General features: G+C 36.6%; 1 protein-coding gene across 4 annotated transcripts in view; it reads left to right on the plus strand.

Moving 5' to 3' along the window:
- Nucleotides 1-14,397: 14,397 nt before the first annotated feature.
- The window catches only part of PLCE1 (phospholipase C epsilon 1), a 126,019-nt gene continuing 112,982 nt past the window's right edge, over nucleotides 14,398-27,434 (plus strand). For all 4 annotated transcript variants that reach the window (XM_042817883.1, XM_042817884.1, XM_042817885.1 and 1 more), the window contains exon 1: nucleotides 14,398-15,746. In XM_042817883.1, the coding sequence (XP_042673817.1) occupies nucleotides 14,562-15,746 (1,185 nt within the window). In that variant the 5' untranslated portion in view covers nucleotides 14,398-14,561. The remainder of the gene's footprint in view (nucleotides 15,747-27,434) is intronic.

Below are 27,434 nucleotides of genomic sequence, written 5' to 3' on the forward strand. Positions count from 1 at the left end.
TCTTTTAAACATTTCAGGGGCATTTAAATTATTGATTTAATTGGGTCAAAAGCCTGATAGCCTCTATCTGATAGTCCCATGTTCCCATGTTACTCATCATGCTTACAGTAAAGCTCTATTCCATTAGCAATCATATGCATCCCAGTAAAGGTTTTCAAGTTTGAATTGAGACAGAAACCATCTCAGCTCTTGGCCAGCAAATGCAAATAAAGTTGGCTGTGTTCCCTCTACTTGCCAGAAAAGCTAAAAAGCTGGGGCCCTTCCTCCATCAATGAAAAAGGGAAGCTCTGATCTTTCTTCATATGTGTTTTGCACACATTGAGTCTCTGACCTAATCTTGGTAGAATTTGTCAGTCTCTTGCTTGGTCGATGTGGCCCAAAGCCCCCAGGAAAACAGCTGTCATTTGCAGTGAACTTATATAGCTCAATCTGTTCTTTCTCCCATGATATTGGTGTGACAGTATTTCTTTCTTTCTAGTTAGTCTCAGCATATCAATATAAAATGCTGTCTCTGCACTAATATTATGGTGGGTTTGGTGGTTTTTTTTTTGTTGGTTTGTTTGTTTTTTTTGTTGCTGTTTTTTTGCATGTTATTTGACTCTGTTACCCTTTCTGCTAAATCTTGCTTTGTTTTTAAAATTATTTGATGTGCAAATAAATGTATAATTGAAAGATGCTGTCATTTTGTAGTACTGTTGTGTGCTGGAATCAGATGTGAGTCTGTTTTCTCACATGCAGAGCTTTAAAGCTTTTCATATTAAGATAATCTGATGGTGCATTAAGTGGTGTCTGACAATATAAGATACTATAAGATGAAGTACAGATATAAAGAGAAATTATCAATAAGTTTAGACTTATTTAATAATAACTGGTACGTTTAAAAATTCATGATTATCTAACTTTTATCCAAGACATTCAAAATCAGAATCTTGAATTGTACAGTGATAATTTCTGAAATTGTATTGCTAAATATGTTCTGTACATATATGTTAATTAGATGACAGGATGTAAATAAAGCAGTGATGTGGAGATTCATATCTGACACAAAATAATGCTGCACTCAGAGTATCAGGATTATAAAGGCTCTGCACTGCTTTTTTTTCTGTTGTTAGATTGCCACTCTGGGAGAGTTCAGGATACAGTTTAAAAGGACACAGCTGCTGAATTTACTCTTCATTCTCATTTTCAATTCTATAAATTTGGTCTGAGCTCTCACATTCTGAATCGTGATAATCATGGAATCACAGGACTGTAGGGATTGGAGGGGATTGAAGATCACCTAGTCCAAACCTTCCCCACTAAAGCAGGTTCCTTGGTGTAGAGCTGCACCCTTTTACTGCTTCCCAAAGAATAGTAGAGGTGTCTCTTTTTCACTGCGTTGCAGGCCTTGGGTAGATGCATTTGCTCTACAAAAGCCAGGTGAGTTCATTGTTAACAAGGATTCTGGAACTTTGCATATTTAGGAATAAATGTGTCATAGTTAATTGATCTCAGACTTCTAAAAGTTGGTTTGTGGCTGCAGAAGCACAAAGAAAAATGAAAACTTACTTATTCTGTTGAAAAGGTAACTGCTGTTTGAACTGCGCATGAGAGCAAACAGGCACTTTTTATGTATTCTTAACATGACTGCACTTCAGTATATATTGAAGTGCAAAAAGAAGTGCAGTTTCTCTTCCTCCCCACCCTTCTTAGAACTTACAGGATTCACTGATCTGGAAAATATCACAACAGAAAAGGTCTGAGGCAGCAGGTGACTGTTTTGATGTGTGGCAGTAGCATGCCTTAAAGGACAAATTAAGAATTGAACTCTCAGGGGACAGGTTCGTCTGCTTTCATTTACCTGTGCTGCTTTTATGTGGTTTGTTTTGTTTTTTTTTGTTTGTTTTTTGTTTTGTTTTTGTTTTGTTTTTTCTTAAGTCATTTACAGTTATGCATGAACCCTGTTCTAGATTTCTGGGCAGTACTACTTTCCTCGTGTATGATCTGCTTCTTCCTTGTTGACTTCTCAAGGTCCAAGGTCCAGTGGGTAGTTGGAAGGACTGGTAAAATTAGTGCTGCAGAATGTAGCGTCGTTGAGTTATCATCCTAAAACAGTTTCTCTACTTATCTTCAATGAATTTGATAGGTTGTGGCATGGAGCTGATACATGTTGCATTAAAAAGTGTTCTGAGATGATTGTTTTTACACTGTTTTGAAACATTATATGTTTGTGTTGTAGGCAAAACACTGTTATTAGCATGGACAGTTTTTTCTTGCTCATTTTTTTGAAAACAGTGTAGATTGCAAGATTACACAGACCATTAGTTTTGCTTGCTGCCTTACCTCTCCTCAGGGATCTCTTTTCATTCCAATATTGCTTCACAACCCCTTCAGCTGCTTGCCAAGGTTACTGATCATTCCAGTCATCAGTTCTGCAGGTTGACTTAGGTATCCAGTGCATGGAATTTTTTCCTTACTTGAAGCCACTATGGCCATCTTGCACCAGAGAAGCCAGATTACAAGTCTTGTGCTACTCTTTATCTTCCAGTTTGTCACCCAAATATCAGCCTGATAGTGTTTGGTTGCGCATTTCAAAACAACCTCCTCGTCACCATTTGTGACCTTCTCACTGTAGGTGACGTACAGATGTTATGTTCAGTGAACTGTGACACTACATCACAGATTTCCTCAAATGCTTCTTATCATTTGCCATGAGAACATGATTCTAGCTTGCAGTGAGGTCCAAGACCTCCTGCCCAGAGCTGCAGGGGAGAGCCACGGGAGGACATGTGGGTCAATCAATAGATCTGGAGGGCAGCACAAGCTGGTAGTTGGTCTGATGTCAGTCTGATGAGCTTGGTCAGAATGTCAGAAGTAGTGCAGAACAGAGCCACGTTGGCTTGGGATGCTCAGCTCGAGTTGGGGGACGAGCCTGAGCTGAAATGGCTGGTGGGAATGCTGTGGGGGTTGTGGGTGCAGCTGCTTGCAGCACCTAAGGGCTTGGTGCACTCAGGGCACTGATGCTTTCTTAAAGATACCTGTGATGAGCCTGCCCAGGTTAGCATCGTCTATTTTTGTGTTAGTTTCAGCATTGTTTTGTCATTATAATATTGAAATAATATGCCAAAAAAGTAGTTTTTATCTCTATTAACTGTTACAGCAGAAATAACCTTGAGCATTTCAGCATGCGTGCACTGGTTTGTTATCTTTTATAGTACTTTTTGTGATTTGCTTCACTGGCTTATTTAACTGTGGCATTCTCTTTTTTTTTTTTTTTTTTTTTCTGAATCTTGAGATACACATCAGGCATATGAATAGGCATTCTAAGATCCTTTTGGGCTAAGTATATTAAGTAACATGTTAGCAGCAAGGGTGTGCAATCAAATAGATATAAGCTAATCTTAGCTAAATTGTAGCCTGTATATGTAATAGTCATTTAACGTTATATCTTATGTCCATATGCCCAGGTAATTAAAACATACCTACTATACCTAGTTGAGGGAAAAGAACAGCATTCCCTAGTAGCATTTCCAGATTTTAATGAGCAGTGTTGTTTGGATATGGGCAGAGTCTCTGGCACAAACTGCTGCTTATGTCAAATTAAAAAAGGGTGTTCCAGAGAAGGAAGTGTCCTTTTCCAAGTTATGACTGCATTTTTAGCCTGGTTTCTTATGGAGACGACTTTACAAAGTCACACAGTGTGTCATTATGTCTTTCCTGCCAACTTTTGAACTTAGCCTGTAGCAATCATTTTCATTATAAAAGTGCAGTTCTCAAGGATGCTAGATAACAGATTTCATATTGATGTTCAGGTACAGAAGTTCTGTAAATCATTCTGGCTGTGAAGAAGTTGCTCTGATGCGAGTAGGCCATTGTAACATGGCAGAGGATCTGGGTAGGAGAAAATCCTTGGTAATACCCCAATTGTAAGAAACACTTTAGTTATAGCAGGCATCTCTTTAGGTAGCTTAATTATTCAACTTAGAGAAATCTGCAGAAAGCCAGAATTTGCTCCTTTTAGAAGTATCTGAAATGATACTGTGTTCTGTTGTTTCTAGCTACTGCATGTTCTTCAGGAACATCAAGCATCCCCTGAAATATGTTCATTACTGGGAACTTCACTACTTAAAGTTTTCCTTCCATTTATTCAGCTGAAAGTACATGAACTTTTAAGAAATGTAACAAACTTAGAACAAGTGATTGTGTGAGATAAGTATAGAATCAGCTTGTGGAATCCATTCTTACCCCAGCTAACTATATTATGAAGACTGAAGTAGACTAAGGGTCTGGGATAAAGACCCATCTTATCAAGGGAGAGGATTTTCATGTTTAGAATTCCAAATTCTTACTATTCATGAAGCAAGAAGCTTGACTGTACTGCCCAGGAGTGAGTCATTTTATGATGGCTGCACTTAAATTGAACATTTGCTTAAGGTTATCTTTTTCTCCCAGAAGAAAGAATGAAGCCCAGGTGTGCAGTAATAAGTCACTGGAAATAAGTAGGAGTCTCACAAGCAGATGAAAATACTTAACAACCTACTTCCATAGAGACTTGGAAAGATAACGAAGAAAAGCCAAATACCTGCATTTGTTTAGAAGGGATGCAATCATTCACTGCAGTTATTTTGAAGATCTTCAATAAATGCATAATAGTGATATATGGTAACATTCTACCCTGGTCTTCAAAACTCTTTCCTTTACATAGGTTAAGCTGTTAAAGAAATGCAAGCAGAACTTAAGGAAGGAGTGTGGAAGTTGCTGTGAACATAGAATTTTCTTCATGTATTGTTCCATTTATCTTGGAAGGGATAACAGTGTATTTATAAAGAAACTTCCTAATTGCCATACAGAAGTATAAATGTGTAGGTAGACAACTGAATACTTTTTTCATTTACTGATTATTTTTAATTTTATTTGAAACATACTGGGTTTTAATGGACTTACTTTTATTATAGTTAGGAAAGCTCAGCAGTAATATATTATTACTCAAGTAAAAGTTTTAATAGGAGTACTGTAGCTTAACACAATGTGAATAAAAGTGTTAGTGGGGTTTACAGAAGATAAACTGTAGTGATTTAATGCATCTCTAGCATGCTATCAGATTTTAGTAGAAATATTTTTATTGCAGATTTGTTCTGTTCTCATCATGAGGCTAGAATTATGACTAGTGGTGTATATGCAGGACAGTGATAGAGAGGACAGTGAGAAGGCCTGGGTTTTGGCATGAGAAAATGCAATGAGGAATAAGAATTGAAGCTAGGAACCTGAGGTATTTTTGTTTCTTGTTATATGACCTGGTTTGGAATAATTTTAAAACTTTAGTAAGATGATAGTTTTCATGGTAACACACTGTTATATTTTACTAAAATATAAGTCACTGCCTCTTCATGTCCCTTAAAAGCATGGCTTCCCATTGGGCAGAAGTGCTACCTGTTGGGAAAGCTACATACCAGTGGCATTTTATTGTTCTGGGACAAGGTTATGGAATCACAGAATGCCCTGAGTTGGAACAGACCCATTGAGGATCATTGAATCTAACTGATTCTAATCCTGAAAGAGGATTGCCAGAACTGGAGTTTCCTGCTGGAAGGGCAGGCTTTTCTGCCTTGTGATACTAACCTCTCTGATACCCCTTCAGGACAGGGCAGGATGAAAAATGATAGTGCTGATATAGTTTCTACCATTCTTACCTTGAGCTTGAGATATTGCTTGGTTGCAAGCTGCTCAGAAGATCCTCAGGATTAATGCTTGTTCTTGCAGTATCTGGGTAAAGAAATGTGCTGCTGTAGAAACTGATGTGCACATTTCTTTCCCTTGGGTGCCTGTGCAGGGAGAAGCTTTGGTTGGACTAATAGATGTTGCTCCATACAGAGCTTTGAATTTGGCTGGCATGCTGTAAAGTCCCAGCCCTGCCCATGAGTCTGAAACACTCAGCCTGAGGTAGGGCTGAGCTGGTGGCACTAACTTCTAAAGGCTTGAAAAAACTGTCTTTGACAAACGCTGTCCTTTGGTTAAGGTGATATCCATGAAAACATCACAAATGGAGGGAGTATACTGTGTTTACAAGTGGTACTTATTGTTGTAAATAGTTAACGTTTCGAAGTTGCAGATTTTGAATCTGATAACCAGATTTCAGAACAATTATGCTTGCATGCAAGTGTTCTGTTTTGTATTCACACTTTGAGGCCACAGAAATGACAGGCAACTGAGAGGAAATACATGCAATCAATCTTCCCATACTTACTGTTTGTGTTTGGATGATAATCATTGTTGTCATTTGTATTTTAAGGGACACACCATTTGCAGTATTTTTAAGGTGATTTGTATTTGAGGTTGTGCACAAAACTCCTGTACATCCTCTTCCTTCTTTCTGCTTGCTGGACTTCTTCTTAATCCAATCAGTAGAAGATTCTTCTGTTATTTTTCTAAAATATTTTATATTAGTGAATGAATTGACTGTGCTTCATTTACTGAGGAGAAACTGCATAAATTGACTGTGAAACAACATGAATGAAGAGGTGTACGTGGAGAACTTGGGAACTTGTTAAAGCATAGAACAAAGACTATGAATGGTGGCATTGAATCCAGAAACACAAAATCTTCAAAGGTAGACAAAGCCTTGAAATGGGATGATAGCTGCATTATTTCCTTACTTGAAGCTGTAGACGTTTCAAAGGATTTGAAAGAATGATTGTTGGTTCTGAAGTTCGCACACATCAGTGCAGTGGGAATGCTGTTTGCTGTTCAGTGAAGATCTGTGCAAGACCCTGGGTGGGCCTGAGTGAATGAGGCAGTTTTGATCTTTTGTCATTAAGGATGCATTATTACTAGATTCCATTAATCCCCTTTTTAAAGACAGAGCTAATTCTGCGGAGACCTGCTTGAGGCGGAAAGAGACAAAGGTGTTACTTGTCCTTTTCTTTTTGTGTTGTGGCTGGGGCACATCTTCCTTCATAATAGTTTAGTTCAGGGCTAAAGCAAAGTTAAATAGAAACTAGGAAAAGGTAGTTTATTCAGACAGTGAGAGGGAGTGTTGGGGTTTCTAGTGTTTTCACACTAAAAAGACACCTCTATAGAGAATCTTGAGAGTCAGGTAAGAGAGAAGTAGGGACAGTCAACGATATGTTCTTTGTCAATTTTTTGAAAATATTAAAGGCAGAAGAAGTTCTGACTCTTGCTGGTTTTGGATGAAAAGGCCTCTGAAATATCTCATCAGTTGTGTGCTGTGATGCATATTTTCCAAAGAACCTGTATGCTTGAAAAATAAAATAAAAAAATTAAAAAAGAAATTAGCAGATGTACACTGATTGAATGATGAAGTGGTTAAATAGAACTTCCCTACTAAACTTGTCCATATTAGATCATGTAAACCTTGAAGAGCTGAGGCTTGAAGGAATGTCAGGAAATCTCCCTGTGCTGAGGCATAATTAGGTGTCAGACTCTTAACATCTCCCAGTTCTGTACCATCAAAGCTTATTGAATTTACCATAATCTGACTTGAAAGTTCGTGATAGAAGTGCTGACTGGAATCGGATCCAGCAGATGCCACCTGAAATGTGTTGTGAGCTTTTGGCCTTTGTTTAAAACTGTGTAAGGATCAATTAAATATGATCTAAAATACACTTATTATTTGAAGGAAAGAATACAGGCATAAAAGATTTGTCTTCTTTGTCTCATAAATCTCTTTTCCTGCCTTTTAAGTAATGGATCTTTCCTTATGGTCTCTTCTTTATTGTATTTTATCCTATTTGTTAGTAGTAACTTATGTTGATTTTTACCACTCAGATTTTTATGCTTACATGCCTGTGTTCTGGTAGATTTATTTTTAGGATGTATTTTGATGACCAGTTAAAACTGTCTCAATGTGAGATGCTGCATATACATTCCTGCATTGGTCCTGGATTCTCCATGTTCTCCTTTGTTTGTGCTTGGACTGTTTCTGTCAACTCATATGATGATGCGAGTGGGACCAGATGGTTGTGGTTATGGAGGAAGACTCCTTTTTCATCAGCTCACTCCTCTAGATCTGTTTATTCCCTTCTCTGAAGGAGTTCACATTCAGGAGATAGGGAAAATGCTTTGTTTAAGGTGGTGGGGAATGAGGAACCAACTAATCTGGTTGGAGTCTGCCAGTTGATTATCTTACACCTCAGATCTCGTTTTTAATCTTGTCCTTTTCTGCATACTTGGCATGATTGCTTTTGATTTCCTATATCTTGAAATTCTGACGCACTGGTCCTTTTTTCTTCTACCTGATTTTTAAAATTTCTTATTGTTATTACTATTTCCTGTTTTTCTTTCTGCATAAGCATTATTTGTTATTTTCTATATGCATTCAATTGTCAGTTGTTCTGTGCTCTTTGAAGATTTTTGTTTTAGATTCTACCCCTCTCCCTTTTCCTGATGGGACTTAGTGCTCTGAAATCCTTTTCATCTGCTCAAGACCATTTTCAGAGTTATGGAAAGTGTGTTCCAGAAATACTTGGTTAAATATGGAGAGGGATAATCTCACTTTTAATGGTTGGAGTCATGCATTTCAGATGCGAGGACTCATCAGAGAGTTGATGATGAAATTACTGCTTTCAAGAATTAGGTCATTTAGCATGAATTTCAAGTAACCACTGAACAAAGTTTACTTAAATGCATAATTTCAGATCTACAAAGAACTGACACTGACAGCAAGATGAACTCAATCGCAGGTTCTCTCAGTGCTTCTCCTTGTACAGAAACTGAGGTTCTGTAAAGAAATGCAGCTTGGAACTGGTATCTGGCAGGAGCTTCAGATTCTGCCTAACGCAGTGATGAATGATGAGGCAGTTGAGGGTTCACCATCTGGCAACCATTTGTGTAGCTTGAGACATCTAATACTAGATCATGTTTAGATAAGTATTCTAGAAATTAGGAAAAAAGCCTCTCTAACTTGACATGGGTGTATAAATACTGTTGTTCTTCGAGATTTTTTTTGCTGTTGTTGAAGCACAGACACTGGTGGTAAATCTGAGATTCTGCACGATGCTTTGTTCCAAGTAAAATGTTGTTATAACTTGCCTCCAACTGTTTGAAATGGATTTCTGCACATCTTGAATGATTTTTAAGGGCCTGACTATTTCTTCATTACTGGTTCCCTGTGGTTCCTTGGGCATAGGAGAGATTTAGAAAACTGATGGTGACACATTGTTGTCCTGTTCTTACGCTAGTCTGTTCTGCTTTTTTTCTGAGATAAGACACTAAGCTAAAAACTAGTAATGTATGTGATACAGGATAAAAGGGTAAGTTAAAGAGGAGTCAATAAATGTGGTTTTCTTACTCCTTTCAGGAACTTTGTCTGGGAAAAAACCCGTAGTTTATTTATTTCTTAAAAAAGACCTGAATAAACTCATTTTTATTGCTAATGTGCAGTCATAGTATACAAACAACCTTTCTCAGGAATCAGTTGTTTCCTTAAGGGCTTAAACTGAGATTACATTGTTTAAACACAGTTTTCTGCGTGGCGTGAGATAATGATTTACGATTTTGTATCCACTTAACCCGTGCCAAAATATTCCACTAGTTTACTGTTTCCCAGGAATCTCGTACTTGCTGGTTACTTACACCATGTGCATTGCGGCCATATTTATTAATTTGCTGAAACTCAATTTAGGATGAGTGGTCACCATATACACAAAACACGTAGGATGAAAGTTGCTGGAATAGCATCTCAGCACAGCCTTTGAAGAAGCAGAGATTTTCGGGCAGCTTGCATTTGCCCTTCAGCTGTCTTGAATTACCTTTCATCCCACTCTAGTAGCACTTTGCCCATGGAAACCATTGGCATGCGCCTTGTTCTCTCTCACATATGTCTGTCAGTCCCCCTTTTTCTCTAGACTCTTGGCTCCTACCAAGCATTTACCCACTTCTCCCTAAATCTCCCACAGCATCACAAATACTGAATTGAGTTTGGCATCTCTGGCAGCATGCAACTTCTCTGAATAATCCTCATCTTTACTATGAGGCCCATAGCCCTGCTTTGCCACTGACAGAGTTTCTGCTTCTTCCCGCAGTGCCGCATCTTCAACTGTTGAGCTAATCATCTTTTCCCTGACAGCCTAGCATCTAAAAGCTCTTTGGTGTACCACACTGTGTGACTGTTCTGATCCTCTAGATACCTTTACTTAGGCTAAATAGCACAGTAAATCTTGGCATACTCTATTATTTTATCTAAATAAGAATTTCTATTGATTTCAATAGGAAATTAGTTTGAATAAGGAATTAAAGGTTAAACTGATACCAGTTTTATAGTCTCTAATTATTCTGGCAGTATGTTTTACCTAGTCTGTTGTGATCTTTAATCCCAAATAGCTGGGGAATGAGGAACTATTAAATATTATTTTAAATTATGTTTAATACTAATTACAACTGGCTTGAACTTTTAGTCTTAAACTGTATGCAGCAGTGGAAAAAAAAAGTAGGCAAATTGGTTTTGTGTCCTGTGTTTTCAGGCTTAATATATTTTGTGAATGTGTGCTGAAAGGTCTCCACATTGTTTATTTTCATTATTCCTATGTCTTTGTTGGCTGACCTATGAATCCAAGATGATTCACTAATGCTGGAACTAGTTTCTTATATTTTTACTTTCCTTTTCTGAGTAGAAGGAGCGCATTACGTTTCTGACATAACTTGAGCCTTGTAAAATAAACCAGTGTGATTATTAATGGATTTCGTCAGCTAATCTACTGGCTTTAGGAAATCTTAGCATGTGTTGGATAGAACGCAGGTTTAATCATCTAGTTCATGTGCTTTTATATGCAGATTTAGCTGTGAATTCAGTGTGCTTTGAGCTGAATGTGCAACAGGAAAATGTGGTTTTGAATAATTTTATATGCAAATGCACTTATATATTTGAGGTTTCTATACAAGGATATAGGCTTTGGCCACCCATATGCAGGTAGAGGAAGGCATAGGGAGTGAAAATTCTGCAATTTTGCAGTAAGTTGCAAAGTACTGTTTTATTGGTTGAGCTTGTCAGTTCTGCACTTGGTAACATATATAGCACTATTAGCATGCTTTGTAACCTGTCTAATGAATTCCAACGTTTTAAGGAATTTGCTGGGCATGCTAAAGTGAATTCTGTTGATTACAGTGGAAAGCAGAAACTGAGAGGAGAGTAATGGAGGATATATGAAACCCTTGTCATCTGTTAAACAGAGCTCAGTTTGAGATAGTTTTGCAGTTGTCTACAGATCAGAGGCATTATGCTTTTTACTTGCTGCTTTATGAGATTTTAACATACCCATGCATTAGATAGCTTTTCTCTGTGGTTTTATGCTCAGGATGGTTTTAGACATCATAGCAAGCATGATCTAAACTCAATCAGCTGTTGAGATGTGTGATCCCTGCTAAGCAGTTCTGATATTTTATTCCTGTATGTTTGAGTGATCGTTTGACCACAAGGCAAATCAATTTGTTTGGGTGAAAAGGGAAGTTTCTTGACAAATCTTGTGGCTGAATCAACTTAACTGAGTGGAGCTGTGGTGTCAAGATGTATGAGGGGAGGTAATGGGGACTTGAAGGTCTGGAGCGCAGACAGGAGGGAATTTGACAGTTTTGGTGATGGCCAGATGCTGGATGGGCATAGCTGAAACATCAAACTACTTTTGCAGATTGCAGAAATGTGTAAACCAATTAAAGTGGCCTTTTCCTCTCTTCCCAGTGCTGTCTGTTTGCTGTTGTAGCACAGGTGTTCCCACAACCATACAGAGACTGGATTGGGAAAGTGATCTAGCTGTAAAGATACTTGAGCAAAGAATTCTTGGAGGTGGATCAGTTCCCTATCACGTTGCACATTTGGCCATGAGAGGATGGGAACAGCTGGATGTAGACACAGATACTCTTAAGCAGACATTAGTCCTGAGGAAGTAGATTTCAGATAGACACATATAGAAGAGTGATGCTGGGGGACAGGCAGGCATGTAGACTCTGGAGCTGAGGAGAAGGGTGAGCAAAAAAGTCTGCGATGGGGAAGATTTGGGATGAAATTTTCTAGAGGAAAAAGAGATCTGATAGAAGCAGTTTGGAGGCTGTGTATGTGGAAATCGATGTCAAGAGAGATGGGACAAGGAAGTTGAAGGAAACTTTTGGGAAAACCCTGGAAGAACAGTCTGGGCCACTGAATGAGCTTTGTGGGCAGTCTCTGAGATATAAAAGGACCTCTGATTTCTGGAGTTTTGTGTTTGCAGAAGCAAATCAGCAATGTGATTTTTTTTTTTTTATTACTAATATTATGATTTTAAAGTTTCTCCATTAAAGAATGATGAAAGAATTTCAATATACATGGTTGTTTTTGTGATCTTGAATTCACTTACACAAGCTGTCAAAGTTGTGTAAGTAAGTGGTTTTTTTGTCCTCTTGGAGTGACATTGTTTAGTAAGGATTTAATTGATCAACTAGCGCAATGAATGGTATATTCTTTGGAGTAATAACCTATTCCATTAGTATTTATTTCTGGCTTAGCAATATTACAGAGAGTATTTTTGTGAACATATTTCAGTTACTTGTATATTCATAGGATTGCATGGAATTTTTCTGCTGCAGACAGGAAGGATGAATCAATAGACTGAGATGTTTAGGTAGATGAAAGAAATCTTTCAAAGGATACTGAAGACTAAAATATGCATGTTTTGTATCTGTTATGAAGTATTGTTATTTTGTATAGCAACAAAAAATCATGAGTAAAACAAAGATCAAGAAGAAGCAGCTGCCTGTTAGCTTCCCCCCCCTTTCCCCCCCCCTTTGATAAGCATTGCTGTGTGTAGATTTAGGCTTGAAGAAATAAAATCAGAGTATTTCTAGATTAGTTGCTCTCAGTTTTCTTCAAGTGTGTGGTCCTAAAAAGTGATGGAAGTTGTTATCTAGGGATTTGACCAAAGACAGGGAAAAAGGATGGGAAATGTTAGGATAAAATTATTGCTAAGATTCTTAGTTGTTTTTGTGTGTGTCTGTGTGTGTTTTTCTTAAAAATAATTCAAACAAAAATTTATGCTTAAGTCCAACAAACAAACAAACAAAAAAACCACACTATCAAATATTTAAAGTGAACTAAAATGAAATTCAGGATATGACTTTATTTTACGGAGTCCATCGTGGGATACAGGCTTCAGGAATTGCTTAGGTGTTGCTTTCTTAATGCATCTTCTCTACATTTGTACTGTCACAGAATTTTATTTTATGGGATGTTTTGTGAACTGTATGATCCTAGTTTAATTCTATCTAACTACTGCTATTTCCTTCTCTACAACTCTTCAGTGAACGCCAGCTTTTATTTTATTTCTGATGATAAAACTTCCTCTTGTCCAGGACTGGGGTCTCCATCCTTGTGCTGCTCTGGCATGCACACGAGTGTTGTAATGTGTGGAGAATGTGAAACTTGTGGCTCTTTGTTCTGTCAGTGTCACTTTCCTTTGCAGCTCTCCCTCATATCTCTTCCATTGTTACATCAATAAAATTGAAACCTTGTTTTAAGGATTTAATTGCATTGTGGTTGGTTTTATTTTTTTTTATTTTTTTTTTTTTTGGGTATGCATTAACTATAATTAGTTTCTGAATGAAAGAATGCTGGCAAACCTTACATCATCATATTTGTAGCTGAATGTAACTTTTCATTAAATTTGTTTTTGCTTTCTCATGAGATCAATTGCTGGAAAACTGTTGCATTTAGTTGTACTTTCGCATTTCATTTCATGAGAAAATGGCATATCAGATATCCTGTTAACTAAAGAGTGCATTTTATCTTTTGATTTGTGGCGAACTAATTTTGGATGAAGAGCAGCAACCAGTAGGGATGAAAGCTGATATTCTAAGATTAAAATAAAATGTTAATCATAGTAAATTGAGGAGAGTAATATAGGAATAGTAATAAAATAGTTTTTACGTGTCAAATCGCTTTGATTTTTAAGCCTTCCTGATTTTTTTTTATAAATGGTTTCGTATTTTAACTTACTTTGCCTTCCTGCTTGACTTTATCAGTGATAAACTTATGGCAGAAAACTGTGTTTTGTTCATGGTTGTGCAGTAATACTGTAAAGGTTACTGTGAACAAAAGCTGCATTACACCAAAACAATTTATTTTGTCATAACTGTGATGATGGACTTTATGCCATAGATTCTATTTAAAATATGTATGTTTTTTCTTTTCTTTACAGAAAACCTCAACTTTTTGGATGTACTATTGAGTGGGTATATCTTTTGGCATGGATTACGTGTTTGGTCTTCTACAACCTAAGGCAACAATGTATGTGCTACATATAGAAGAATTAATTGTAGGAAGAGACAAGTTGAAAAGCTGTAGTACATTAAGAAGCTGGTTTGAAAATGTTTGCATTTCTTGCCAATAACATACAACCAAGAGAGCCCTGTAGTCCAACAGTAAAATAACAACAACAAAGTTGTTTCTTTTTTTCCCTGGTTCAAAAGGAGCAAGTAGTCAGCATGTGTTTTATCATGTGTTTCTTGGTTATTTAGCACTCTTTTATTATGCAGAAATAATGGAGTGAGGATTTGTAGACACTCCCTTCCCACCACACATTCAGCAGCTAAAGACTGTCAAGATGACCTCTGAAGAGATGACAGCTTCTGTTCTGGTCTCTGTCGTGCAGGGTAAAGTGATACCTGCTCAGTCAGCTGGAGATGAAAATACTGAAAATGCTTTGGACACCAGTGTTATAAAAAGACATACTGCCAGTCCAGGAAGGCAAACCACACGCGCTGTCTCGTATTTACACAGGCTGGAAGAAGAAAGTCTTCAGGGCTCAGTGCCCAAAATATTCACTTTGACAAATAAACAAATGACCGATGACAATATTAATGAAAGCTTCTGGAAGAGGAATAACGCCGTCTCTGATTCAGTGCAATTTCTTAACATTAACTGTAACATTGTGCAGAAGAACTACAAGAGCAATATCCAATACGGTCAGTTGTATAAATCTTGTGGCCCTTTAGCAGGGGGAGAGGCGTGCCTAGAAACTGGAATTCCTGTTTCACTGGAAAGAGCTATGCTTGCTGAAATTCAGTTGAAAATGAATGGACCTTCACTAAGAAGCCAGACAGCAGTAAATAAGAGTGATGGCAGTGATACTGATGAAGTAGCCTTTTTTCACTTTCATTGTGCTTGTGAAAGGAATATATCAAAGGCTTTGTGCAAATTGCACAATGGCTTCATATTGAATGACTGCTTACAGCCAGTAAGTGTTGGCAATAGTAGCACTACTGCTTCCCCGGCATGCACTTGCACATTAGTGGAGTTGACAAATAATTGTGAGAATGAAAATGGGCAACACTTGTATGACGACGCTTTAAGGGATAAGTACTTCTGTCTGGAGAGAGCACCACGAAAGGCTAAAGAGTGCTCGGGTCACAGCTTCTTTGGAAACAACTTTACTGGAAGGATGCCCTCAAAGCCCTTTCTGAGCCATTTTGAAGACTGCAATGATAACTGTGAAGAAGAGATGGAGGAGGATTTTTTTAGAAACAAAAAGGAACGTTCCACATTATTAATAAGACGTTTTTGTAAAAATGATAAGGAGGTTAAAAAATCAGTTTATACTGGAACGAGAGCGATTGTTAGAACTTTACCTTCAGGGCACATTGGAGCTGTTGCTTGGAATTATGTTGAGCAGAAGAAAAACAACAGTGGCTTGAAGCGTTCTAGGATTACAACAGAACAGCTAACTATAATTCAGAGCTTAATAAAGTGGGAATTTAATTCCTTTCTTGAGACTTCTTTATGGTATGAGGTAAGCTTTTCATAATTTCTTTGTTTTCACTTATAAGAGTCTTGCTAACATGATGACATTTCATTCAACAAAATGCCTTCAATTAGTAAACATAGTAACAATAGGATATTTCACTTGGCCATGCTGAACCTTACGTTGAACACTATTTTTCAGAAGATGTCTTATCCTTAGAAACTCATTTGGGTTTAAGATTGGTTTGAGGGAAAATGCATAATTTTAGATTTATATTAAAGATATACTTGTGCATATCTATATGTATAGTTATAAATATATACATATGCACATTTTATATAGATACACAAATATAAATTCTGAATTTCTGTATAATACATATTACTTATATATAAGCATATACCATACCTGCATATTACATACCTTCTATATACAATCTAAATGTCATATAATTTTATATTTATACATGTCTGTATGTACAAACGCATACACATTAATACATACATCCATTCTGTATACATACATACATTCTGTATAAGTTATATACAGAAATTGAATATATATGCATATATATGTTTATTAAAAGTTTGATAGGTTTGTTTCTCATTATTGATATTAACACTATAACCATTCCCTGGAATAAATTGTATCTAACGGTAAGTGCATAATGTTAGATCATAATGAAAAATAGTTACTCTGAAAAATAAAGTATTTTCTCAAAATTACAGATATTTACAATCCTTCTGGCTGAATATATATATATATATGTGTGTGTATATATATATATATATACAGTGGTTAAATAATATGTAATAATGCACTGTTGTAGGTCTAATTTTTATTTCATTAAGAAATAATACAAAATTTTCTAAGTTTAGAATTGAAATCATAAATGCCTCAAATGTTGTTGTGGAAATAATATAGCACATCCAGGATATGTTATTTTGAATTAAAGAGTGAAAGATTTTCTGTTGTGGTAGAAATAAAGTAATCGTCAATGGATTTTATAAAGGGGATTTTGGCTGTTGGTACTCAAGGATTAATCTGAAATGTGACTACTGAGAAGGAAAAGTGAGCAGGATGATCACAGCAAGAGAAACTGCTTCAGGAGGAGTAAGATGAGAAGATCCTTAGCTTAGCAAAATAGAGGATGTGATTCTTTGTTGAGATGTATGAATAACATCTGGGGAGAGGAAGATAACCATGGTAAAGGTGAGATAATCAGCTATGCTTATGAATTGGTCCTTAAAGCACTTAGGTTGAGAACTGGAAGAAGCTTCTAGCAGTTAGTGATGAGACTCTGGAACAGCCTTCAGTAGGACAGAAACAGTGGAAAAATGAATTATGGTGGAATGGTGGAATGATGGTGGAATTTGTTAAATTGGTTAAATGGATTACATGACATTTTGTCAGTGCTACAGTTGAATGGACTTGATGGCTCTGGAGCTCCATGACAGTTTTGCCCTCCTAGTATCTTTCAAAAAATGTTTTTCCATTTAAATAGGCAATTGAAAAGCTGCACGAACAGATCTGTATGATTTGTTTTGCGCCAGGTGGTGGAGGTTTATAGTGCTGCTTATTATTGTGGCACTTAATGTCCTGATCTGTGAAAGCACAAACTTGCTGTCACAGCATGTTCACTGCGTGGTGCGTGGTCACACTCCCATGAAGGAATTAATATGAGCCACATATTTATCTTACAAGATATTCACACAGTGCGTTTGTATTTCATTTGTAAGCTGTTTTTGGAGGGAAAAGGGAGAAGTTTTGTGGATGAGGTCTGGGGTTACTTCCGTTCATCTAAGTATGGAAAGGTGAGGATGTGTTTAGGGTTCCTCATGAGGTATTTCTGATGTGACTTGGGTATTTCTGATGTGACTTGGGCTTTTAATGTGCATCAGTGTTTCACCACTTCACACCACTGCCACATCATACTGAATTGTTTTAGGGTGTGAGGCCATTAATTAGGCAATTTCTGTAGGAGTTCCTTTGCCAGCCTGGAAATAAACATGATGTTCTTGCTGAATAATTACTTAAGTGGGAAGCATTCTGCTATAATAGAGGACTAACAGGCACAGCAAAACAATCTATATAACTACAATGTGGAGAGTGTTTTTTTGTAAAAAAAAAAAAAAAAAAATTAAATGCACATTTCTAGTTCTTCCCCCCCCCAGGTGGTGACTATAAATATTATTTTTTTCTTATTAACCCCTGCATTTGATCTCTTAATGTATAATATGAATCAAGTATTTGGTCTGTTTCCTGTGATTTTACTGTTATGTTATTTCTGCAATAATATTTCTGTGTTTATGGCTTGTATTAGCCTTACAGATATTTTTACACAAACAGGGAAATTAACTCAGTGGATGTGACAAATACACAGACCTGTTGTACATGCATGGTGGGTTAAAATAATTCAGTGAATTATGATCATTTGTAGGAAGCTTTCATACCAATAAGTAGTAAATGAATATAGTAATCTGTTCTTCCTTTCCTCTTATCTCACCCTTCGAGCATGCATTCTGTTTGGAACAGCTAAGTGAACAGTGCTTCTGTTCTCGAGGGGAAAAAGTCAGAGAAATTAAGTTTTCATAGCAGTGCTGGCATAGCATGGAACAATAGAGACCTTTATGTTTTAAGTAGGAAAATGTGGCTCTCATTTGTGCATATCCCTTACATAAAAATTCTAGTGCTAATCAAGGAAAGACATTGAGCTGTTTTATTGCTATTTCTTTTTACTTTCTTACATAGGGAGGTGGGTCTGAGGCTTTGGTTATATAAAAAACACGTATATTTTTAATATAGCACATAATTATTGTATATAGATATTTAAAATGCAAATTTGTACTCCTATGAACTTAGTTTATGCACTGTATGTAGAGAGAAGATTTGTTGTAAAATTATTTTTAAAATTTTGCATGTAGTTTTTGCAACTATATATGGTTGCAATATATATATATTTATATATTTATATAATCAAGGCTTACTATGATCAAATAGACAAGAAAAGTTGTTGTATCTGAAGGACATTTACTTTTCAGTGATGGAGCAGTGAAGATGTGCAGGCTCCTTACGGTAGTCTATTGTAGAAGTGTCCCACATATGAAGAATTTGCTATGGAAGAAAACAGAGTGTAAGCATTTGCGTTAGCTTTGCTTGGCCTCCTGCAATGCAGCTGCTTCTTTAGCTCAGCTGCGTCATACTAGCAGTGTATAAGCTTAAAAGCCGGAGTTTCTAGAAACACTGAATCACCTGTGTCTGTGAGATGTTTAGTTCATAGTGCTGAAGTCCCCTCCTTTTTTCCTGATGCACTGCTGGAGTGGTAAAGTCCTATGACTGAAGTGGCCGGCCTGCCACTGACCAAGCTGTTAAGCTCTGGAGTCCCCTTGGGTGACTCCCTCTAACCAGGTGGGCAACCTCGGGATCTCCAGGCGGCAGCTGTAACAATGTAGTTGCAATTTGTAATAGCTGAATTCTGTAGCCAGGCTAATTTTGCAGGGCCAGGACCATCTTTGCTGCATGGTTACATTGCTGACGCCAACAATTCCGGCTTCATGAAGCAAGAGTTCTGCTGGCCGGCTGAACTTTGGTCGGATAAAAGTTATCACAGTGATACATTGCCCGCTCTTTATAATGGCTAGGCTCTATTGTCCTGCTGAATACCAGCATAGCAACATTTAAAACTTAAATTGCCTGCATGTTTGCTTTCACATAGAAACATGAATTTAGACTAGATTTATCTAAGATTTCATACTTAATTTAATCATCTGCTATAATAACTCAGCATCTGGTTTTTGTTTTTTGTTTGTTTGTTTGGTTGGTTGGTTTTGTGTGTGTGTGTGTGTGTGTGTGTGTGTGTGTGTGTGTGTGCATGGGGTTTTTGATTCATATCAATGCACTGTAAGGATTTTTGATTACGTATGACTATTTAAGGATTCTTATAATAAGAATTCTACTTTTCCATAAAGTTGATCTAGAGTTGGTGACATCTCTTAGCAAAACAGTTAAGTAGGGAGAAAAGGTTCTGTAGATACAAAGTTTTTATTGTCCTGTGAATTAATGTGATATTTAAAATACTAATCTTGGATAATATTTTGAAATACACAGAGTCAGACACAAATATTTTTCTGTTCAACGTATGGCATTTCTCTGAAGTTTTAAACCTAAAGTTAATTGCAAATTCTAAATAAGTTAAGAAAGTTAATATAATGTAATGGGATTCTCATCCCATTTAAGGTTTGTTTGTTTGTTTTTTGTTTGTTGTTTTTTTTTTTCCCCCTTCCAGAGAGCTATCAGCCCACTCCAGTGGGTGTATCTTTGTTGGATACCTTTGTGGCATTTCTGAAAATACAAGTTACGTACATCAATTTGATTTTGATTTTAGAATTTTCAGCCTTCTTTTACGGGCATTTATGAAATGAATTTCCAGATAGATGGTGCCAGATGGGTATATTGCTGTCAGTCGTGGAAGTAACATCTGTTTTTGACTGTTTTGACAACCAACTGCACTAACTAAATACTGGATCACTTTACATGAAATGCTAACATGAACTTATGTCTTTGTGATCAAAGGAAGGGTTTGTAATCCTGTATGTTCATAAGAATAAATATATATATGGCTGCTTTTATCCAGTGTAGGATTTACTAGTAACCTTTAATTGTCAGTATAGTTCAACGCTCTTTTTAACCTATTAGTATCTTGAAAGATACATGTATGTTTCCATTGTATTCAAAACATAATTTATGTAATTAGAAGATCTATGCTAAGGGGAGGTCCTGCCACGTCACATCCCGATGGGGTGCCTCGCAGTCGCCTACTGCAAACTTGTAAGTGAAACAGTAACTTGGAAGCATCTGCCTTACCCTCTGTATTAATGGTAATACAAAGAAGTATAAATGTCTTCAGAAATGTGCTGTGGTTCACTGAGATGGCTGGTATGATGTCCTAGAACAGACGCTAGCTGGTGTGTGGCCACAAGAAATTAGCTGGTGATAGGAGTTGTGTGGGTGAAATTATTCTACCAGACTCTGTGAGCTTTCCAAACCACAAAGCAGCCAAAAAACATTCAATTCTTGTGATTTTTCATTTCTTTTAGTTGTTCCTGTAGAAATTTCAGATCTTGGTTTACTGTGATATCATTATTCTGATAGAATTATGTTGTTTCCTCGTAGTTCTTTCCTCCTTGCTCCACATGGAAAAGATGGAATTCTTTAAATTGACTGTTTTTCCTTCCCTTCTCTGAGTTTGAATGCATACCAAAAATGTAACACTTTTTATGTTATAGTTTTAGGAAACTGATACTCCACAATTACTGTGGATTTGACAGATTTGAGTTTCGAATTTTTTTCCCCATTGCAAACAAAATACGGAGTCTAACATTTACAAGAAATAAATGACATAAAGCAAATAACTGCAAATGGCAGAGATTCGCTTCCACTTTGACAGTGATTTTTTTCTGTCAGTGTCTAAGGATTTTGCCTGTTATTAATATTGTCATGCTTTTAGTTTAATGATTTATATGAATATGCTAAACTAGTTAGCACATATGGATAAGCTGTTTCCTGTCTAAGTTTTTATTTCTTTGTTTCTGAATAGAAGTTAGTATTTTGTTTAAAGAAAAAAGTTTGTTAGCAAAATTGACTGTTTGGGGGAAAAAAAAAGAAAAAGAAAAAAGAAAAAGAAGCAAAAGAGAAGCCAAATAGGAATGAAATTATGTTTTCCCTTCACTAAGTGCTGTAAAAATAAATTGAACTTTGTTAAATTAAGTTCTATGCTTATGTTTGCTTTGGGTTGCATTACTTCAGTTCAGCGTAGCTTTAAAAATAGAAAATTTAGCCTCTGTCTGTTGAGGTTTTTTTTTACCTGTACTTTATTACTATAATGTGTGATAGAGTTAGAGATAAATCTCATAATACGTTGTGTTATTTTGTAGCTGACTTATGGCTTTAACAGTCTGGGGCCAAATGATGAACAATAAGTTTTAGCTGTGAGCATACTTAGGTAGTCAGAGCCAATAGTGTGGGAGTCTTGGCAAGAGCAATATACTATGCCTTCAGTTTTTCCACATTTTCTGACTTTCCTTCTAGTGACTGTTCATTAACTGTAAAGAAGCATGAAGATCTGTTTTAGAAAATCTCTGTGCTGCATATTAAAGTGTTCATTTTGGAGTGTTACAGTGTTAAAGTTGGATGTGCTTCTGAATTCTTTCTCAGGTGAAACTAACTTATCTTCATTACTTACATGAACTGTTGAAAAGTTTGGGTTGCTTACTACTCTGGTATGCTTGAATAAAAACTATGCCATATGAAGGTCTCTCTGTTGGCATGTGAATAACTAAAATCTGGACCTAGGAGATTTCGTGTGTTTTTCAGTTTATTTTGCTTTTTCACAGTCTTTTTGGGACATTTTGAAAAGTTTTATAAAATGGGATAAGCTTTCTTTGACAATAATTGGAAGATGTGTACCTTATTCATGTGAAATGTCAATAAAAATATGTAAAATGATACTTGCCACAATACTTAAGGCGTCCTTCATGAGATATAAGGCTATTCAACTACTTAGTGATTTGATATCATACAGTTGTGAGCCCCTGATTGCAAAGAATTTTAGCTGAAAGTATGGGCTGGTGACAACTTAAAAAGAATTGAACATAATCCAGCTGTCAGTTACTATCCAACTGAATATGAACTGGACTGTTAAGGGACAAGAAGGCTCTGAGGGTGCTCCCACACCAACCAGAGCCAATTACATCAGTGCAGCAGTTGGGCTGGGGTGACTCAGGGCAGTGAGACAGCACACAGCTTTCATTCGGAATGTCGGAAGTGGGGCATTGCTAGAAACAAACAACTCTAACATTTGAAACCACATTTTAGGTTTTCTTCTAGTAATTTGACTAGAAAATTATACAATTAAAAGCTGTTCCTTCCCTGCAAAACATATGTATCAGACAGAGCTGCAAATTGTTTGGCAGTATCCATTTTTAAACTTTGAAACTATCTGGATACAGTCATTTTTTAAGTGAGATTGAAGCCTCGTTTTTTTAGATGCACTCATCAATCCCCTGGTTGAGTATGAGAGAGGAAAGTATGTTGGCTTGGCTTGCACTCATTCTTCCTTACAGATCATATTCTTGCCTTCTCATTTGTTTGAAATTCAGAAGAGTCTTTTCATCTCTGGATTTATAACTCTTGCTATTTTGAAGTTAGGATTTCCTTAGCGTTATAAATAAGGATATACCTACACAAAAGTTTGCCATTGCAGTATGGAGTATTGTGCAATAGTAGCAAAAAAAAAAACCTACTAAACCAACAACAAAAAACAACCTTGGTTTTATGTTAAAATCACTGGTTGCGGGACTCTGAATAATTTCACTTCTGTGACAATAAAAGTCTTTTCTTTTTTCTAAAGTTAGCTTTTCCAGTAACTGTAAGGTCAGTTGACTATTGCAAAAATTTAGATTTCAATTCTGTAATAAAAGCATAATAGCATATGCTTTTATCATATTTTAAGTTAATTCTTGTAGACCCCATGATTATTTTGATATTATTCTCTTGACAGTGAAAATTGTTTTCAAGCAATCAGCAGACACTGGCCTTCATTAGTAAAACCTGAGCAAAACAAAGGCTGTATTATTAACTGCACTAGTTTCATATTACAACATCATATTGAAATCTGTTTAAAATATATTATTGAAGTAGTGTGACTGAAGGGAGAAAAAGAAGCATGTGCAAGATGGAGCTGAGCTGCTGGCTTCAAGAGATCCATAATTTTACATCAAACATTTTAAAAACAAGCTGTTCACCAAGTTAATATTAAGTAGTTGTTTTATACCTACAAATGAAAACAAAAATATCTGTATAAATGTGCATATGGAACCCCTATGGTAAGCATCCGTTGCATGCATTTTTACTGTGCAGACTACTTGGAAGCCCTCGTTCTGGGCTCGAGTTTGATGTCCTGGCTGCCTTACAAACAAACAATGATCTCATCTGTTCTGTAGACTTAGAGGCAGGTAGTTACTGCACTCAGGAGTTGGAGAAGACAAATTGCTCCCAAACACTTCCTTACTGTGGCTAAATTTTCTTTTACCTTAATAACCTTAGTTAGCTCTGTGCTACACTGTAGTCTGCAGAAGAGATGAACCTTAAGTTTCCAATAGTTAAAAACCAACCTAAGAACTGCTTTTCCCACTATTTCCGACTGTTAATGTTTGTTAATTTGAAAGCAAATAAGGCCAATGTCACTGCCTTTTTTTTTTTTTTTTTTTTTTTTTTTTTCTTTCAGTATGTGGCCAATCAACACTTAGATTCTTCTCTATGCCTGAGTGATAATTCTGAATAGTTTATCTTTCAGCAGAAACATAAGAAAGTATTCAAACTGTGGAGAATTGTTCTAGGCGTTACTATGAGCTGGAACAAGAAAAGGACCCCTGAGAGAAAACCGTTAGGAATTTATCTTGAGTAAATTTGCAGACTTAGAGCATGATGCTACAAAGTTGGTGCAGTTGTAGTTCTGACCCTGTGTGTATGTAAGATATTTTATTTTATATAAGCACCTTGCAGTTGCCATGGGAACCATAACATTAGATTTCTGTTCTGTTGTTTACAGCCTTAAGATTGCACTGGGTGACTTGTGTTTTTTAAATGTGTGTGTTCTTAAAGGGGAAAAAGAGTGCTTCATAAACATTCATATATTTGGAAATTTACTTGTATTCTGGCTAACTTACATATCCTTTTGGAACTTAAAATCCAGTGACTTCTTGTGTTTCGCCATGATTGTGAAAGGAGGCTTTGCACTCTTTGGCACCAAAGTTGAAATACTTGGAAGATGTGTAGAGGTTACCAACAGGTGGGAAGTATAGGATGGTTCATATTTAAAGTGGCAGTGTATTGATTTTCTTGCTCTCTAGCAGTATAGATGGAAATAGGTGTTTTTTCTTAGTTATCAAGTTTTTTTTCTTTTTTCTCCTCTCTTTTTTTTTTTTTTTAATAGTGAGTGGGAAATGGACTTGACTTTTGTAACAACTCAAATGCGTTTTTTGAGCAGAAAAAATTCTTCAGGCTTTCATCATTAACAGGCATTTGTGAATCATTTCATATTTTGTTTAGCTTGCTCATTGTTTCTTTGCCATGGATTTGCAATGTTTCCAAATCAAGCCTTTGTAAATTATGATCATTTTTGACACATTTTTTAGTTTTGAACCCGTTTCTCATTGCACTTTAGCCTTGACCAGCTGTTTCCTGTTTTTCCTCTCAGTGGTTCAGCTGCTGAGAAGATAAATGCATCAGTGGTTTGTTTCAGAATAAAAATTCCCTATTAAAATGACAGGAGATTGAAACAAATATGTTGGACACAATTACAAGTAAAGTTAAGGTGAAATTCAGAAGATGGAGTTTTGTTTGCTTTTCCTAGAAGTTCTTTCACAGATTACAAACTTTTTGATGCACAAGGAACTCCTGATACAGGAAAATCAATCCATCATCAGAAACAGCAGGGTGAAACTTTATGTGGGGAATTTGGGTGTGTGAGACTGAGTTTTTTCAAGCAGTTCCAAGTTTTTTGTCCATATGGGAATATTTTGATTTATCTGATCTATGATCTACACGATGATGTTACCATTGAATCATAGTTGTTCTCCCTCACCTCCCCCTAGTTTTAAGGCTGACTGTGGTAGAGAGCATGTTCATTTTTGTAATTTTAATTGAATTCTAGAACTGAGTTCATACACATGTTTTTGCAGAACAAAGCAGGGCAGCTTTACCAGGGGAGATCGAGCAAAAGTTGAGATATTACCTTTCTGTTACCAATGGCTTAGGTTGGATGTTAGGGGGAAGTTCTTTACAAGGAGAGTGGGTAGGCCCTGGAGCAGGCTGCCCAGGGAGGTTGTGGATGCCCCGTCCTTGGACGTGTTCAAGGCCAGGTTGGACAGGGTCCTGGGCAACCTGATCTGAATGTGTGTGTTTGGTGGCCCTGCTAGGCAGGGGGGTTGGAACTACATGATCCTTGAGGTCCCTTCCAACTCGGGTGATTCTGTGATTCTGTGAATGGCTTGTGCATTATTATTTTTGTTCCTGGTGAAGTTACTACATGTTCAGATAGCATATCTCTTGTCCTGTATTAAGACATCTTTCTAAAAATATTAAAATGAGTCATAAACACCTTTCTGGTTACTACATGTAGATAGTAATGAAAAGACTGCCCTCTTCTTGCTGTGTTTTAATCCTTCCTGTAACCTAAGTGACCAGATGATATTTAATCTGCACCCTCAGATGTCACAGAAACGCACACTGTCAGAGGCAGTCAATAGTATGTCAATTTCCATGGCCAGTGATACTCACTCCCTTGATGAGGACTTTAATTTTTTTTTTACCTGTTAGATCACTGACCTTCTTATCAATTAATAGTAGAGAAAGAGCCTTGTCTGAGGTGAAGGTCCAAGCTCCAGAACCACTCACTCCCCTGAAGAAGGCGCTGTAACCCATGACTATTTTTTGTCTGTCCCCTATCTGCTCCCCTATTTCTGTCTTTCCCCGTGGTCTTTTCAGGCCCCTCCTTTCCTTTTGGTGGATGACTCTAAGACTTGCTCTTTCATTTTAGTCTTTCTTACCAGGAAGGTTTCCAAAGAGATTCTCACTAGATCTTGAAAGGAAAATGGGGAGTGGTTCTTTTCTTTTTGTGGTCTTTTGGGGATTTTTTCATTGAAACTTTCAGTGAACTAAACGACATTTAGACTTCACATTAGACAACTGATATGCACATGGTTGTAGTATTACACTTCTAGGCTGGAACTGACTTTCCAAAAGAGCTGGTATTTTTGGCTGAAGTTAAATGTCTATTTCATCATAATACTGTAGAGAATAGTACATTTGTAATTTCTTTTTTTCTGTTGTACTCATCAGGGGAAAAATAGGTATTTACTCATTAATCTTTACGTTAAGTGTTAATGATCAGATTCCTCTCATTCTTCCTAATTTTAATTTCTCCAGTTTGCCAAGAAACACAATAGCCAAGATGAAAGCAGAATCACAGAAAATACCCGTGTGGCTGTGACTCAGTGGATCCAAGAGAACAAAAAAAGAAAAAAACCTTTTTCATTAAGTAAAAGAAGTGGAAGCTGATTTAACAGTACTGGGCAGAATTTACTAATGAGATATAAAAGGTAGTTAACTGAAAGAATGTAATGAAAAGGAGCCAGTGTTCTATGAAAAAGTTGGAAGAAAAATAAAAGGGAGTTGACAAAAGGTCCTTTGAGTTTCGGAAATTTAGAAAAAATGGTAGGAAAAAGCCAACAACAAAATCCTATTTCCAGTCCTAATAAAAATTGAATGTTTTGTTGTTTTTCTTTGGAAATAAGAAATATGTTGACCAATGCTATTACTATCACAATTGTTATGTACAAAGATTGTGCTTCCAAGTGGAAGTGTTAGCAAAATTGAAGGAATTTGGAGAGACATTATCAGTCATCATTTGCTTTCTAAACCATTATGGTCAGAAGTACTCTGTCAGGGGTTGGTGTGACAAGGGCTAGCATGTGAGGCAGTTGGGCTATTTTCCTGGCTTCTTGCATTTTTCATTAGATTATGTTTTATGGTGATGTTTTGTTTTCCCCCTCCTCCCTTGGAATATGATTTACTATGGAAAGTATCGGATAAAAATAACATATTTCTTAAAACTAGTTGTTGGCTTAAAAAATTCAAATCTGAAAGCTGAGCAAATGAATTTCAAATCATAGAGTC

The sequence above is a fragment of the Centrocercus urophasianus genome, unplaced genomic scaffold (assembly GCF_019232065.1).
Source record: "Centrocercus urophasianus isolate 14NV4802_14NV808 unplaced genomic scaffold, USGS_Curo_1.0 seq_17, whole genome shotgun sequence".
NCBI lineage: Eukaryota > Metazoa > Chordata > Aves > Galliformes > Phasianidae > Centrocercus > Centrocercus urophasianus.